General features: G+C 48.1%; 1 protein-coding gene across 4 annotated transcripts in view; it reads left to right on the forward strand.

The window, feature by feature from the left end:
* The first annotated feature begins 3,520 nt into the window (after nt 1–3,520).
* Nucleotides 3,521–17,356, forward strand: part of DCLK2 (doublecortin like kinase 2) — a 194,529-nt gene continuing 180,693 nt past the window's right edge. The window contains exon 1 of one of the 4 annotated variants that reach the window (XM_073576252.1): nt 3,521–4,266. In XM_073576252.1, coding sequence (XP_073432353.1) covers nt 3,855–4,266 — 412 coding nt within the window. In that variant the 5' untranslated portion in view covers nt 3,521–3,854. The remainder of the gene's footprint in view (nt 4,267–17,356) is intronic. The other 3 variants (XR_012232380.1, XM_073576250.1, XM_073576251.1) reach the window with 3 other exon arrangements.

A 17,356-nucleotide genomic window follows, 5' to 3' on the forward strand; every position in this document is an offset into this window, starting at 1 on the left:
ACCCTGTACGTATCTGCAGTGACGTCTCCGTCCACCCCGTACGTATCTGCAGTGACGTCTCCGGCCACCCCGTACATATCTGCAGTGACGTCTCCGTCCACCCCGTTCATATCAGCAGTGATGTCCCTGTCCACCCCGTACGTATCTGCAGTGACGTCTCCGGCCACCCCGTTCATATCTGCAGTGACGTCTCCGTCCACCCCTTACGTATCTGCAGTGACATCTCCGGCCACCCCGTTCATATCTGCAGTGACGTCTCCGTCCACCCCTTACGTATCTGCAGTGACGTCTCCGGCCACCCCGTTCATATCAGCAGTGATGTCTCAGTCCACCCCTTATGTATCTGCAGTGACGTCTCCGTCCACCCCGTACATATCAGCAGTGATGTCTCCGTCCACCCCGTACGTATCTGCAGTGACGTCTCCGTCCACCCCGTTCATATCAGCAGTGATGTCTCCGTCCACCCCGTACGTATCAGCAGTGATGTCTCCGTCCACCCCGTACATATCTGCAGTGACGTCTCCGTCCACCCCGTTCATATCAGCAGTGATGTCTCCGTCCACCCTGCACGTATCTGCAGTGACGTCTCCGTCCACCCTGTACGTATCTGCAGTGACGTCTCCGGCCACCCTGTACATATCTGCAGTGACGTCTCCGTCCACCCCGTACGTATCTGCAGAGATGTCTCCGGCCTCCCCGTACATATCAGCAGTGACGTCTCCGTCCACCCCGTTCATATCAGCAGTGATGTCTCCGTCCACCCCGTACGTATCTGCAGTGACGTCTCCGGCCACCCCGTACATATCTGCAGTGACGTCTCCGGCCACCCTGTACATATCTGCAGTGACATCTCCGTCCACTCCATACGTATCTGCAGTGACGTCTCCGTCCACCCCGTACGTATCTGCAGAGATGTCTCCGGCCTCCCCGTACATATCAGCAGTGACGTCTCCGTCCAACCCGTTCATATCAGCAGTGATGTCTCCGTCCACCCCGTACATATCTGCAGTGACGTCTCCGGCCACCCCGTACATATCTGCAGTGACGTCTCCGGCCACCCCGTACATATCTGCAGTGACGTCTCCGTCCACCCTGTACATATCTGCAGTGACGTCTCTGTCCACTCCATACGTATCTGCAGTGACGTCTCCGTCCACCCCGTACGTATCTGCAGTGACGTCTCCGGCCACCCCGTACGTATCTGCAGTGACGTCTCCGGCCACCCCCGTACATATCTGCAGTGACGTCTCCGGCCACCCTGTACGTATCTGCAGTGACGTCTCCGTCCACCCCGTACGTATCTGCAGTGACATCTCCGGCCACCCCGGACATGTCTGCATTGACGTCTCCACCCGCGTCACGTGTATCTGCAGTGACGTCTCCGGTCACCCGCGTACATATCTGCAGTGACTTCTCCGGCCACCCCGTACATGTCTGCAGTGACGTCTCCGGCCACCCCGGAGATATCAGCAGTGACGTCTCCGTCCACCCCGTACATATCTGCAGTGACGTCTCCGGCCACCTCGTACATATCTGCAGTGACGTCTCCGGCCACCCCCGTACATATCTGCAGTGACGTCTCTGGCCACCCCGTACATGTCTGCAGTGACGTCTCCGTCCACCCCGTACGTATCTGCAGTGACGTCTCCGGCCACCCCGTACGTATCTGCAGTGACGTCTCCGGCCACCCCCGTACATATCTGCAGTGACGTCTCCGGCCACCCTGTACGTATCTGCAGTGACGTCTCCGTCCACCCCGTACGTATCTGCAGTGACATCTCCGGCCACCCCGTACATGTCTGCAGTGACGTCTCCGCCCGCGTCACGTGTATCTGCAGTGACGTCTCCGGTCACCCGCGTACATATCTGCAGTGACGTCTCCGGCCACCCCGTACATGTCTGCAGTGACGTCTCCGGCCACCCCGGAGATATCAGCAGTGACGTCTCCGTCCACCCCGTACATATCTGCAGTGACGTCTCCGGCCACCCCGTACGTATCTGCAGAGATGTCTCCGGCCTCCCCGTACATATCAGCAGTGACGTCTCCGTCCACCCCGTTCATATCAGCAGTGACGTCTCCGTCCACCCCGTACATATCTGCAGTGACGTCTCCGGCCACCCGGTACATATCTGCAGTGACGTCTCCGGCCACCCCGTACATATCTGCAGTGACGTCTCCGTCCACCCTGTACATATCTGCAGTGACGTCTCCGTCCACTCCATACGTATCTGCAGTGACGTCTCCGTCCACCCCGTACGTATCTGCAGTGACGTCTCCGGCCACCCCGTACGTATCTGCAGTGACGTCTCCGGCCACCCTGTACGTATCTGCAGTGACGTCTCCGGCCACCCCGTACATATCTGCAGTGACGTCTCCGCCCGCGCACCGTGTATCTGCAGTGACGTCTCCGGTCACCCGCGTACATATCTGCAGTGACGTCTCCGGCCACCCGTACATGTCTGCAGTGACGTCTCCGCCCGTGCACCGTGTATCTGCAGTGACGTCTCCGTCCACCCCGGAGATATCAGCAGTGACGTCTCCGTCCACCCCGTACATATCTGCAGTGACGTCTCCGTCCACCCCGGAGATATCAGCAGTGACGTCTCCGGTCACCCGCGTACATATCTGCAGTGACGTCTCCGTCCACCCCGGAGATATCTGCAGTGACGTCTCCGGCCACCCGCGTACATATCTGCAGTGACGTCTCCGGCCACCCCGTACATGTCTGCAGTGACGTCTCCGGCCACCCCGTACATGTCTGCAGTGATGTCTCCGGCCACCCCGTACGTATCTGCAGTGACGTCTCCGGCCACCCCGTACGTATCTGCAGTGACGTCTCCGGCCACCCTGTACGTATCTGCAGTGAAGTCTCCGGCCACCCCGTACATATCTGCAGTGACGTCTCCGCCCGCGCACCGTGTATCTGCAGTGACGTCTCCGGTCACCCGCGTACATATCTGCAGTGACGTCTCCGGCCACCCGTACATGTCTGCAGTGACGTCTCCGCCCGTGCACCGTGTATCTGCAGTGACGTCTCCGTCCACCCCGGAGATATCAGCAGTGACGTCTCCGGTCACCCGCGTACATATCTGCAGTGACGTCTCCGTCCACCCCGGAGATATCTGCAGTGACGTCTCCGGCCACCCGCGTACATATCTGCAGTGACGTCTCCGGCCACCCCGTACATATCTGCAGTGACGTCTCCGGCCACCCCGTACATGTCTGCAGTGACGTCTCCGGCCACCCCGTACATATCTGCAGTGACGTCTCCGGCCACCCCGTACATGTCTGCAGTGACGTCTCCGGCCACCCCGTACATGTCTGCAGTGACGTCTCCGGCCACCCCGTACATATCTGCAGTGACGTCTCCGGCCACCCCGTACATGTCTGCAGTGACGTCTCCGGCCACCCCGTACATGTCTGCAGTGACGTCTCCGGCCACCCCGTACGTATCTGCAGTGACGTCTCCGCACTCCTGGCCCCTGACTGCAGCACAGAAGACACCGTGACGTCACAAGACGAGGCTGTGCCGGGTTCTCCTCCAATCACCGGCCGGGGGTGTAGATGCTGCCACCGTGAGTGCCATCTGCATACGAGGAGGGCACATGCTGACCAGCCGCGGAGGCCCCCGGGCTCGCCACTACTAGCAGCAGCAGCTGGGTGTGTGTCGCCGCGGAGACAATGCCAGGCTGCCTGCCGTCGGTGTGAGGCTCGGGCATTGTCTGCGGCGGAGGAGCCTTCCTGGTGGCAGTCCGGCTGCGGGCAGTGACAGCGCTCCGCACTGGTCCAGGATGCCGCACAGCCCCGGGCACTGACATCACACTGCAGCTCTGTGGATTGCAGCGCTATCGCCATGGCCAGCGCCAGGAGCATCGAGCTGGAGCATTTCGAGGAGCGGAAGAAAAAGCAGAGGCAATCCCGAAAAGGCGGCGGAGGTCCGGGCGGCAGCTCCGGGTCAGGAGCCCGGGGCAATGGACTGATCCCCAGCCCGGCGCACAGCGCCCACTGCAGCTTCTACCGCACCCGCACCCTGCAGGCGCTCAGCTCGGAGAGGAGGGCCAAGAAGGTGCGCTTCTACCGCAATGGGGACCGCTACTTCAAGGGGCTGCCGTACGCCGTGTCGGCCGAGCGCTTCCGATCGTTCGATGCTCTGCTGATGGAGCTGACCCGATCCCTGAGCGACAATGTCAGCCTGCCGCAGGGGGTGCGCTGCATCTACACGCTGGATGGCACCAAGATCGGCAGCCTGGACGAGCTGCAGGAAGGTGAGAGCGCCAGCAGCCATGAGCAGTGAGTGACAGGCAGCCGGGGAGGGGAGGCCATGATTGCCATCATCACCTGCCAGCCATCATCCCCAGCTGGAGGCCACCACTAGGCATCAGCAGGGTCTGCCCTCTGGCATGACTGCCCAGACAGGAGCCCACCTCCATCCACTATGCCCCTCACTGCTGGTCACAGCCATGACCATGGCCCACCGGTGTCCGCCAGCATTTCGGTGCTAACGAGCGGTACACGAATAGGTGGAGTGTTCCTGGCGATGGAGCACGCCGTCGTACCAGCCAAGTCCAAAAACTTTTACTAATAAGTCACAAGATGGCAGCCTGCAAGGCCCCACAGTGTGGTGGGCAATGGAAATAAAGAGGTGGCGAGGCGTGACGGATGTGTGTGCAGCAGGAATCCCACTCTCTGCTATAGAAATGTGGAGCCATGACATTGAGAAATATCCCACTACCATGGTAGGAAGTGTCGCGGGGAGGTCACTGCAAGGTCATGATGGTCCCCACAATGCAGACTGGTTTCCATTTGGAGAGCTGTTGGTGGGGGGGGCGGGAGACGATCACTTTGCCGACAAGTCTTCAGAATGACAAAAATAGGGGCGTAGAAATATAGAGGGTCCCCACCATGACACCCTCACCCTTTATGTACCACAGGCATCGTAGAGAAAGTCCCCACCATGACACCCTTTATGTACCACAAGCATTATAGAGAGGGTCCCCACAGTGACACCCTTCAAGTATCACAATCATCATAGAGAGGGTCCCCACCATGACACCCTTTATGTACCACAAGCATCATAGAGAGAGTCCCCACAGTGACACCCTTCAAGTACCACAAGCATCATAGAGAGAGTCCCCGCAATGACATCCTTTATGTACCACATGCATTATAGAGAGGGTGGCCGCCATGACAACCTTTATGTACCACAAGCATCATAGAGAGGGTCCCCACCATGACACCCTTTATGTACCACAAGCATCATAGAGAGAGTCCCCACCATGACACCCTTTATGTACCACAAGCATCATAGAGAGAGTCCCCACCATGACACCCTTTATGTACCACAAGCATCATAGAGAGAGTCCCCGCCATGACTCCCTTTATGTACCACAAGCATCATAGAGAGAGTCCCCGCCATGACTCCCTTTATGTACCACAAGCATCATAGAGAGAGTCCCCGCAATGACATCCTTTATGTACCACATGCATTATAGAGAGGGTGGCCGCCATGACAACCTTTATGTACCACAAGCATCATAGAGAGAGTCCCCGCCATGACAACCTTTATGTACCACAAATATCGCAGAGAGGATTCCCGCGTGTGACACACTTTATGTATGGCAAACATTATAGGGAGAGTCTCCCCATGATTGACACCGATTAGGTGTCAGCAACATCATAGAGAGAGTCCCCCCATGACACCCTTTATGTACCACAAGTATCATACAGAGGGTCCCCACCATGACACCCTTTATGTACCACAAATATCGCAGAGAGGATTCCCGCGTGTGACACACTTTATGTATGGCAAACATTATAGGGAGAGTCTCCCCATGATTGACACCGATTAGGTGTCAGCAACATCATAGAGAGAGTCCCCGCCATGACACCTTTCATGTGCCACAAGTATCGGTTAGAGAGGGTCCCCCCCATGACAACCATCATGTATCACAAACATCATAGAGAGGGTCCCCCCTATTAGACCCATTATGCACTACAAATATCTTTGAGAGGGTTCCCCCGCTGATGACACATTTTCTAAGATGAGCGACAACACTGGGCATCTCAGGTGAGGCGGCTTTTCCATGCATGAGTATGATGGTCATTTTGAAAGGCTGCTATGTAATGCCAGTCACAGTGAGTGACCAGCTGTAGCATTCCCTGGCAATAACAACTGACTGACCAGTGCAGGGACGGTGGACTCCATGAGACATTGTCTTTCTTGCCATTATAACTTCAATACAAAAATCAACAATTACTAGGCATAAACGGCCACACGTACAGCACCACCGCCCTGCAAGTGCCATGGCATTCCTGAAGCGCGGCAGCATGCCGGCCGGCTGGAAAGCTGCGTGTCCGGGATATGGTGCACAGCTGTCAGTCCTCTGCATTCTCCTTTTACTATATAGGCTTTCCCAACCCACGTGACGTGGAAATCAATAACAGGAAAGCCATGGCTATGCTCTCTACTTGTTTATGCACCAAGAGGGATCCGCTGACATCACAGGCAATTAGACAAGTCTCCAGTGGATGGCGGAGATTAAACAAATCCATTTGTCAGTCTTAAGCACTAATTGGATACTGTACATTTGCTGTGTTTTGTCGCTTTTCATGGCTTCTGTATTTTTGGCAGTAAGGAACCAGAAATCTGGAACTTGTTTGCTGGTCTTGTCTGGCTTCACAGGGATGCAGGCAGGGTCTGTAATCCTGTAGTCAGCAGGTGGTCCTGGATTCATCTGTCACCATTGCCTGCAGTTTGCATCTCTGCGGTATCACTAATTTATTACATCCACTTAATCCTTAGTCAGATATATAACGTTTCATTTGTGTTATTATTACTGGGAGACCATCACTTATTTTATTTCAGTATTACTCTGTGAATAGTCCTTAATGTTTCTGTCTTTACACCATAGAAATGTGATGTAGTATGTCATGACTGAGTATAACAGACAATTATTCCACTGAAGATTTTGTCAAGGAACCCCTGCAAATTGGCATTTAATGGGGCATTCCCATCTCCAAGATCCTATCCCAATATGTAGTAGGTATACTAATAATAATATTAGCAAATATCTCCAATTAGAAATGTGGTATAGTTTTTTTGATTAGTTTAGGTATCCATGGTTCCGACCACTAGCAACTAGCTATCTGTTACTTTGTCAGAGGTCGTAACCATGGATGCCTAAGGTCCTGCAATACCTGCACATGAGGAAAGAGATATAGCGAATCAGAAGAACTATACTACATTTGTAATTGGAAGTATTTGCTAATAGTATTAATATCACACCTACTACATAATGGGATAGGATCTTGGAGATGGGAATACCTCTTTAACACTGTTGCCTTGGGATTTGTTGCGTATAGCAAAGGATGAAATCGGCTGTGAAAATCTGCAACATAAATTGACATGATGTAAAAGCCACACCGTATGTCAGTTTCTCCTGCTGATTTTTTTTCTACTGTGTGAATGATATTAAATGAAAATTGCATCCACGTTGCTGTTGCTGTAGTACACTGGGTTTTCCACCTGCAAATCTGGGTGGAAAATCGTCAGCATATTGAGAGCCTACCCTGAGTGATATGAAGTTATCAATGTAAATGAATGGTCAGGGGTTGTCTGGTTAATAGAGACATGCAGGCACTTTGTCGCTGCTCTGTGCTCTGGCTTATAGATAGAGTTCTGAGCGCGAGACCACCCTCTGTTACTCCATATTAATGTGTCCTTTCTAATCCCCAGAGTGATCTGCCTTTGTTATTTAGCCCCTGCTCAGGAGTGGATTGGGCAGAGTTGTTAGTCGGAGACCACTCTTTTTAGTCCATGTGATATTTATTATTTATATACCCTGGAAGGATTGCCGGCCAGGTAGAGATATTGCATAGGCAAAAGGCAGCATGAGTGAGTGGAACCCTTTAGAAAAGTAAGATTTTAATCACTATCTCACTGAGCACAAGAAAAATTTCTCAAATTTTGACAAAATTTTGGCAATGAAGCTGCACATAAAGAGTACAGCACTAGTGAACTGAGGCAGAGTGTAAAGTATGCTGCAGAATGGCCCTTTTCCTGTTCTGTTGTGGAGAAGAAGGTTTTGCACCTACTCATATGTACCAGTGGAAACCTTGCATAGCTCCTCTGCCGTTATTTAACAGAGCCTCCTGGTACACATGCAATCAGCCTGATCTCCAAGGTCGTGGATTTCTAATGATGAGTCTGTTTCATCCCTTGCACTCCTGTATATTCACCTTGTGAAGGTGTCTTTCTGCCGTATACCTGCGACATAAGCTGTATAATGTGGTTTGATGTAATTTGAGGGATGAGTCAGGTCCTGTATCTCCTGCTTCTTCATTTATTTAGTAAGATGCTTTTGCAATATACTTTTTGCCTTTATATGATATGGTATTTTTCTTCTCCATTTTATTTCTTATATCTATGCAAGGTGATTTAAAAAGGAGGTTGCAAAATCACAATTTCGGTGTTTATAGCAAATAGAACATAACCAAAATGTATTAACATATTAACATAAAAGGATGCACTATCTACCCAAGTTTTATCCATACACTGCAATGTTCAAAGTGATTTTCTTCAGTGACATGGCAGATGTCTAGGCAGTAGTCTGGTTCTGTCCAGACGTGGGCCAGCATTTCCACAAATATGGCCTCCACTGTTTCACTGATGCAAGTGTAGAGAGCTTACATTAGTGGCACCACTCCTGTGCAGAACTCAAATTAAAAAAAATGCTGGAGTGGTAGGATTCTATACATCTGCCAACCTCACTAACCATTATTCAAGAAGAAGGATCTGGAGGGGCGTGTGTTATAACTAATTAAACTATATTTAACGAAAAAGCCCAAATAAACTCACCTTATGTAAATACGGTAAATATACTGTATTCCTTAATCCAAATCAATACCCTATTTTCTATTTTTGGGTCACTTTTTTAAATACAAATTATAATCACATTATTTTGCTGTGATTTTTATCTATTCTAAATGATTCTGTATAATTGCATTACTGGTTGTATTATAGCGTTATTGTGGGTGTTGTGGGGCTTCCACTGTCATTGTTGTACCTTCTTTATACGTAGTTTCTAACTAAACTTTCTGCTTTTGTATATTGATCAGGAACTGCAGATCAGTGGGTTCCATAATCGCAGACCCCCACCAATTGCTCATCAGATTAGGAGCCTATCCTTTGTATTGAATCCATATATTGGTGTCAAATCACCAGAGCACTTCTCAGGGGTCTATTATGCACTAAACACACCGAATGTTTAGTTATTATGTAATTGAGCACTGATAACGTAATGATTAATTTAATTTAGAAGTCATTGAAGGTTAAAAATTCAAAACAGAATCCATGTTTAAATGTGTTCATAACATTGAGGACTTATGGTTTGTTCATTCTGCGTGTGGCCGTTTTGTTGGATTTATTGATGTTGTACCTCAGATGAAGCATATATTTAGATTTAGGCATACAGTGGTATATGTCGCGAGTAGGGTCTCATTGCAAAAATAGAAAAAATAAATATAGTGCAGAATGTTTTTTTTTTTTCTTATATATATTACTTTATAGTTTTTGCTACATTGTTTTATACAGCAAAAATAATCCATTCCAGAGTTTACTGTCACATTATGTGCCAAGAGGACACCCTTTGGGTGTATGCTATGTGAATGGGGCCCTATGGGTACAATCAGTATTTGAGTTTGGTGAGCTCCAGATCCAAACGCCAAAACTTGCGAGACAGGAGAGGTTGGGCATATGATAGTTATGTTTTTGGGGCACATAGGCTAGCACTAGCACTGTGGGGGCATTGGGACTAGTGCTGTTATGGGATCTCTACTGCTGTCGCTATTTTGGAATCCTATGACTGGCAAGGTAATACTCAGCTTTTTTGGAATAAGATATAAGGTAATTAATTATTAATGTTTTTCAGTCATGATGACATGGTGCTGATTCCTCTTCATCAGCGGAGTTGCACATTATAAGGCAGACTATAACCCCAATTAATGTATTATAAGTAGCCTCACAGTTGTGTGGCCTGTATAAAAGCCCTCGCATCTACTTGGGCCCAGAACGCCTGTTGACTCCTATAGTGAGTGTGCCATTTCTAATACATATTTCTCTGACAGCGGACTGCATGCTGTTTCTGTATGATGTGACAGATCGGTATTTACCACCACTGTTTTCTTATTGCACGCCTGAAATGTTACTTTCATTTCATTAGATCTGTTTAGACTCAAAAAAAGGAAAGTCTCATTTAATTTTCATGCCTTGTACTTGAACACATTTGTTCTCATTTGTAAGATAGGCAGATAAAAGACTTTCTTGTGATTAATATTCGTATCTCCTAGGCATCAGTACAACAGACTGCAAAGTGGATTTTCTTAGCGACAGCCTCCGTTTTTGTATTTCTTTATCATCTTTACCGCAATGTCAAATAAACCTGTCAGCCTGCTTTTTTCCCAGCTACTGCCAACATATGGTTGCAGTTAGTGTCCTATGAGCTCAATGGCACATTTTGGACCTTCATGTCCAGGTGCCGTTCAGTTTTTTGATGTCTCCATTCCTGGACCATATAGTGCTGCTATATGCTTTAGTGCATTTTGTACATTGCCAAGAAAACTCTGGAGCATCTTTTCTTAGAACTTTATATTGGTCCTGGGTTGGTTCTCCAGGAAACGTATGGGTAAATTATCAGGTGGCATTATAATGCAGATGGACCCTACATAGTCCAACACTGTGAACACTGCTTGGTAAAGGAAAAAGTGATGCCTGTTTGTGAACATATCCATAAATATCCAATAGGTGTTAAATAGATTTAAGCTAAAGAACGCAAAGAACAGGAGAACTAAAGACCACAGTCTATGCATTTAACTGTTTCACTTATCATGAGTCCGATGCTGATCACTTTTCCAAAGATGAAAGTTGAAAGCCGGCTGATGCCGGTGTTGCGATCTTCAGGCTTCCCCGCCCAACAGATATGTGTGCATTCTTCTGGCACCAACTTTAGACTGTGTGCACACGTTGCATTTTTTTTGTGTTTTCGCAGCATTTTTCTGCTGCGGAATCACCGCGAAAATGCAAAGAAAACGCATCCCATGCAATCCTATGGGATTCAGCAATGCTGTGCTAATGCTGCGGAATCGCATAGCGGAAAAATACGCAGCATGCTCATTCTTTTTGAAGAATCGCAGCGATTCTGCCGCCATAGGATTGCATTGAAACACTCACTTTACGCATGTGGCTATGCCCACCATGCGTAAAGTGAGCGCTCAATGTGTGGATGGTACCCAGGGTCTGGAGGAGAGGAGACTCTCCTCCAGACCCTGGGTACCATAATCCTGTAAAAAATAGAATTACAATAAAAAATAGAGATATAATCACCCTCTGGCGGCCCCCGAAGTCCTTCCTGCCTCTCACCATGCTCCCGACATCTTCCGGTCCCAGTAATACTTTGCACGAATGACTGCTGATGACATCGCGCTCTCGCGAGCGAGATGTCATATCAAGTCCTTCACGCAAAGCATTACTGGGACCGGAAGATGCCGGGAGTGCCGCAGAGCAGATCGGGGGCCGTCGGAAGGTGAGAATAACAATATTTTTTATTTTCTTTATTATTTTTAACATTCTATCTTTTACTTTTAAAAAGTTGGTCACACTTGTCAAGCGCTATATTTGACAAGCGTGACCAACCTGTCAATCACATTTCCAAGCGATGCTTGAAATCGCTTGGAATGCGCAAGCATTCCGCAAGCGAAAAACGCTTGTTTTTCGCGGGAAAAACGCATGTGTTTTACCCGCGGCAGGACTTGCGGAAATACTGCGGACATTTCCGCAGCATTTCTGCACATGTGCACATATCCTCAATCAGCAGTTCCCACCTTCTATGATTATCTAGATATTCATAAATGTACAACAGCAACAAAAAGCCAAAATAGTGCTTCCTGGTCTTCACATAGATGGGACCATGCGTTCTTACAGGCCTTTGCTAGACCTTCATTTGACTTGCCACATTTTAGCCAAAGGAATGAAACGCTCCCAGTCACTTGTGCTTTATTATGCAGTTATTTGCTACAGTACTATCCATATTGCCCCAATCGCCTTTTAGCAAGATTCCTTTGAATCTCTTCTAATTGAAAGACGCATTTCTAGGAGAGGGCTAACGACTACAGCCAGATTTTCGTTTTTTGTTCAGACATTTTTTTTTGTGCACCTTCTTTCAGAAAATGTAAATGTGGTGAATGAGTGTCACGCACAGAGGTGGCACACATGATCGGACTTACCTAGGAGGGGCATAGCTAAGTGGCTACCTAGTGTTCACTGGATCTCCTGATGGTGGAGTCAGACTTGAGCTGCAGGTAACTGTCAGGTTCCACTCTTAGGCTTCTTTTACACTCACTGGATTTTTTGTGTCCCGTTTTTGCGGCCCCAATAGATTTCTATGAGGCCGCACTAATTCCCCGGAGCGCCGTATGGCCGAGAGGGCTGTATTTACGGCCGTCAAAAAAGATCGAACCTGATCGATGTTTTTCACGGCTCACGGACACCGCCTCCATTTAAAACAATGGTACTGCAAAAACAACGGTAGCTTGTTTTTGCGGTGCACCGTATTTTCGGAACGCCATTTTTTCCCCTGCAATTTGGTATAGCACGGAAAAACAGCGATCCGAGAAGGTTTTTTGCGGGAGACCGCAAAAATCACGGCAATACGGCCCGCAAAAAAACAGGCATGTGTAAAAGTAGCTTTAGGCAGTCCTCGGTACTACAGCTGATGTCTCCAGGGTTCATGTTTGCCAACATGGGCTTTGTTCAGACTACTTCTCCGGCAGAACGGATACTGACACGGCATTACAGACAGGACTGGATTTGGAGACTGCTAAAACAGTCTGTATACACTGAGTACACATTCAGACACATTGGTCTCGGGAATTGATTCAGGCGCTGGTCGCACAAGGACGAGGGGTCAGGGTTCAGGTACTGGCCACACACGGACCAGGGGAGCAGTTTCAGTTCATGGCTGCACAAGGACCAGGAGTTCAGGTTCATGCCCTGGCCACACACGGACCAGGGGATCAGGTTAAGGAACTGGCTGTATACGGACCAGGGGAGCAGGTTAAGGAGAAGGGGAGCGCGCACATACTAGGCATGCCAGCGGGAAGTGCAGTGCGCACAGACACAGGAAGAAGGGAGCACACGCGGCCTGTGGCGGGGAGTATGCCGACTCCCTGCTTGGAGGGGAAAGGGGAATCATGCAGGGTGCCTGCATTAGTGTTACAATGAGTTTAAAGCAAACCTGTCACCAGGTTTGGCCGCTATAAGATGCGGCCACCGCCTTTCAGGGCTTATCTACAGCATTCTATAATATATAATTCTATAATGCTGTAGATAAACACCCGATCCGACCTGCAAGATAAGAAAAATAAGTTTTATTATACTCACCGGGGGGGGGGCGGTCTGGTGCAATGGGTGTCGCAGGTCCGGGTCCGGCGCCTCCCATCTTCTTGCGACACCGCCTTCCTGCTTGATTCACAGGCTCCCTAGCATCGCGTTCCTGCGCAGGCATACTTCTCTGCCCTGTTGAGGGCTGAGCAAATTCCTGGACGAATTCTGCACAGTCGGGGCTCAGGGGCTTGCACTGCTCCAGGACTTTGGAGTTGCAGGGTTCGCACTGGACTACCGGCCCCACCGCTCCCGCCAGCTGGCGCTGACACAGCACTAGCACGGCTACACACAGCACGGACAGCATAGTGACCAAAGAGTCGGCCAAGTGCAGAGGTGAAAGCAACTACTGTGGATGGAGATGTTCAGCTTCCAGGAGCTGGATGCAGCGCTCCCTCACAGCCACATGTTGCGGCTTCTCTTACAAAGTTCCGGGAGTCACGTGATCCGTCCTCTCTCTCCGGGGAGTCCGGTGTGTCTGCCCCTCAGTGCACAGCCGTTACCTCCTAGGCCTTCTGCTACTTGCCCCTCACAAGGTTCTATTCCCCTGAGAAAATTCCTGCAGAGAAGTATGCCTTGGGACCATGAAACAAGCAGGAGGGCGGCGTTGCAAGAAGATGTGAGGCGCCGGACCTGCAACACCCATTGGGCCGGACTCCCCCCGCCCGGTGAGTATAATAAAACTTATTTTTCTTATCTTGAAGGTCGGACCGGGGGCATATCTACAGCATTGTAGAATGCTGTAGATAAGCCCTGAAAGGCAGTGGCCGCATAATTATAGTGGCCAAAACAGCCGATGGGTTCCCTTTAATATTTCAATACTTTCCATAAAATAGATAAAATACTTTATATACGGTAAGTCTGTAAGGAAAGCTACATATTCATTATGCAGATTTTTTTTTTTGTCACTGTCACATAAAATGGACCACAACATCCAAACTTTGCTAAATGCTCTAACATAATGGGAGATTCATTTCCTGTGCAACTCTTTACTTTTCAGTTTGGAGATGGGAAATTTGAGAAGTGAGTTGTAGTACGAGAACACAGGAGCTTAAATTATTAGTTTGAAATGTGAAGCCAATGTTTCCTGTGTATGTTTGATAAAGGATTTTCATCATCTCTCATTACCACTTACAGAATGGTGAATGGCTTGATGTGACAATTAGAGTATGTAATGTGCATATTTGACCTCAGTGGTTATAAATTTTGGTGCTTTCTGACCATCATTACATTAGTTTATAGACTTCTTTTTGTTTTATGATGGATTTGATGATGCTAGACTAAATGTATTCACACACAGTGGATAAATGAAGTAATAAAGTTTACCGAAATGATAATGAAAAATTAATACAAGAGAATATAAAAACACAGTGGGTACGGAAAGTATTCAGACCCCTTTAAAGTTTTCACTTTGTTTCATTGCAACCATTTGTTAAGTTCAAAGTTAATTTTTTTCCTTATTAATGTACACTCTGCACCCCAACTTGAGTGAAAAAAAACAGAAATGTAGAAATTTTTGCAAATTTATTAAAAAAGAACTGAAATATCACATGGTCATAAGTATTCAGACCCTTTGCTCAGTATTGAGTCGAAGCACCTTTTTGAGCTAGTACAGCCATGAGTCTTCTTGCGAATGATGCCACTAGTTTTTCACACCTGGATTTGGAGATCCTCTGCCATACTTCCTTGCAGATCCTCTCCAGTTCCATCAGGTTTGATTGTGAACGTTGATGGACAGCCATTTTCTGGTCTCTCCAGAGATGCTCAATTGGGTTTAGGTCAGAGCTCTGGCTGGGCCAGTCAAGAATGGTCACAGAGTTGTTCTGAAGCCAGTCCTTTGTTATTTTAGCTGTGTGCTTAGAGTCATTGTCTTGTTGGAAGGTGAACCTTCGGCCAAGTCTGAGGTCCAAAGCACTCTGGAAGAGGTTTTTATCCAGGATATCACTTTACATTGCCGCATTCATGTTTCCTTCAATTGCAACCAGTCGTCCTGTCTCTGCAGCTAAAAAATACCCCCATAGCATGGTGCTGCCACCACAATGTTTCACTGTTGGGATTGTATTGGGCAGGTGATGAGCAGTGCCTGGTTTTCTCCACGCATACCGCTCAGAATTATCACCAAAAAGATCTATCTTCATCTCATCAGACCAGAGAATCTTATTTCTCATAGTCTGGGAGTTCTTCATGTGTTTTTTAGCAAACTCAATGCGGGCTTTCATATGTCTGGCACTGAGGAGAGTCTTCCTTTGGGCCACTCTGCCATAAAATGTGCCGACTGGTGGAGGGCTGCAGTGATAGTTGACTTTGTGGAACTTTCTCCCATCTCCCTACTGCTTCTGTGGAGCTTAGCCACAGTGATCTTGGGGTTCTTCTTTACCTCTCTCACCAAGATTTTTCTCCCACGATTGCTCTGTTTGGCTGGACGGCCAGGTCTAGGAAGACTTCTGGTGGTCCCAAACTTCTTCCATTTAAGTATTATGGAGGCCACTGTGATATTAGGAACCTTGAATACTGCAGAAATTATTTTGTAACCTTGGCCAGATCTGTGCCTTGTCACAATTCTGTCTCTGAGCTCCTTGGCCAGTTCCTTTGACCTCATGATTCTCATTTGGTCTGACATGCACTGTGAGCTGTGAAGTCTTAAGGGCCTGTCACACTAAGCGATATCACTAGCAAGATCGCTAGAACGTCACTGGTTTTTGTGACGTTATAGCGATATTGCTAGTGATATCGCTATGTCTGATACTTACCTCCGACCACTCCCCCGCTGGTTATCGCTGATCGCGCGAGAACGTCCTGGACCGTTTCTCGTTGTCAGCTTCCTGCTGGGCTTCCTGCTGTGGAGACGATCAACGCACGAACGTGGGCGGGAGGACGTCAGGATCGCCTCATCTGACAGGTAAGTAACGACCCCCGACCCCTGCGATGTCGCTGGTGAGATCTGCCTGTGTGGCAGCTCCTTAGCGACCACTTAGCGATGCACCTGCGATCCTGACCGCGTCATATCGCTGGTCGGGATCGCTGGTGCATCGCTAAGTGTGACAGTACCTTTATATAGACAGGTGTGTGCCTTTACAAATCAAGTCCTATCAGTTTATTTAAACACAGCTGGACTCCAGTGAAGGAGTAGAACCATCTCAAGGAGGATCACAAGGAAATGGACAGCATGTGACATAAATATGACTGTCTGAGCAAAAGGTCTGAATACTTATGACCATGTGATATTTCAGTTTTGCTTTTTTTAATAAATTTGCAAAAATTTCTACATTTCTTTTTTTTTTCAGTCAAGATGGGGTGTACATTTTTGAGAAAAAAATGAACTTTTTTGAATTTACCAAATGGCTGCAATGAAACAAAGAGTGCAAAATTTAAAGGGGTCTGAATACTTTCCGTATCCACTGTACAAGAAATAGCAATAAACACGTAGTATACTTGGCCTCTACATATTCCAACGTGAGTGGTCTTTCTATCTTGCAGTTTCATACGGAGTCCACTGTTCTTTTTCTCTTATACCCTCCTAGTCCCACTGATGTCTCTGGCAGAAATCTAAAATGAGCATAGATCTTGTTAGAAATAATAAACAAATGTCTATGTAGTGCGCATGTCCTTAGGTAATCATTTAGGAATGTGGTCTAGTTCCTAATACCTCAATTCTCAAAAGTTAAATCAAAGATGAAACTAATAATATTAAAGTGGTAGACTCAAGCGTAACCATTTCCAAAACACTTTTCTTGTTGCCATTTTACCAAAAAGAGTCTTAACTTAGGATTTATATAGCACAATAATTGGGATGTGTCGCCAAATACAAAATTGCCCAGTGATGCTGTGTTCACATGTCCAGCAGTTATTTCCATTTTTTTATCCATTTTGGGATACTGAAAACGGAAATAAAATGTTCCAGTATGGGACCTCTCATTGGA

This window comes from Dendrobates tinctorius, unplaced genomic scaffold (genome assembly GCF_039654945.1).
Source record: "Dendrobates tinctorius isolate UK_male_01 unplaced genomic scaffold, ASM3965494v1 ptg000008l, whole genome shotgun sequence".
Lineage (NCBI taxonomy): Eukaryota > Metazoa > Chordata > Amphibia > Anura > Dendrobatidae > Dendrobates > Dendrobates tinctorius.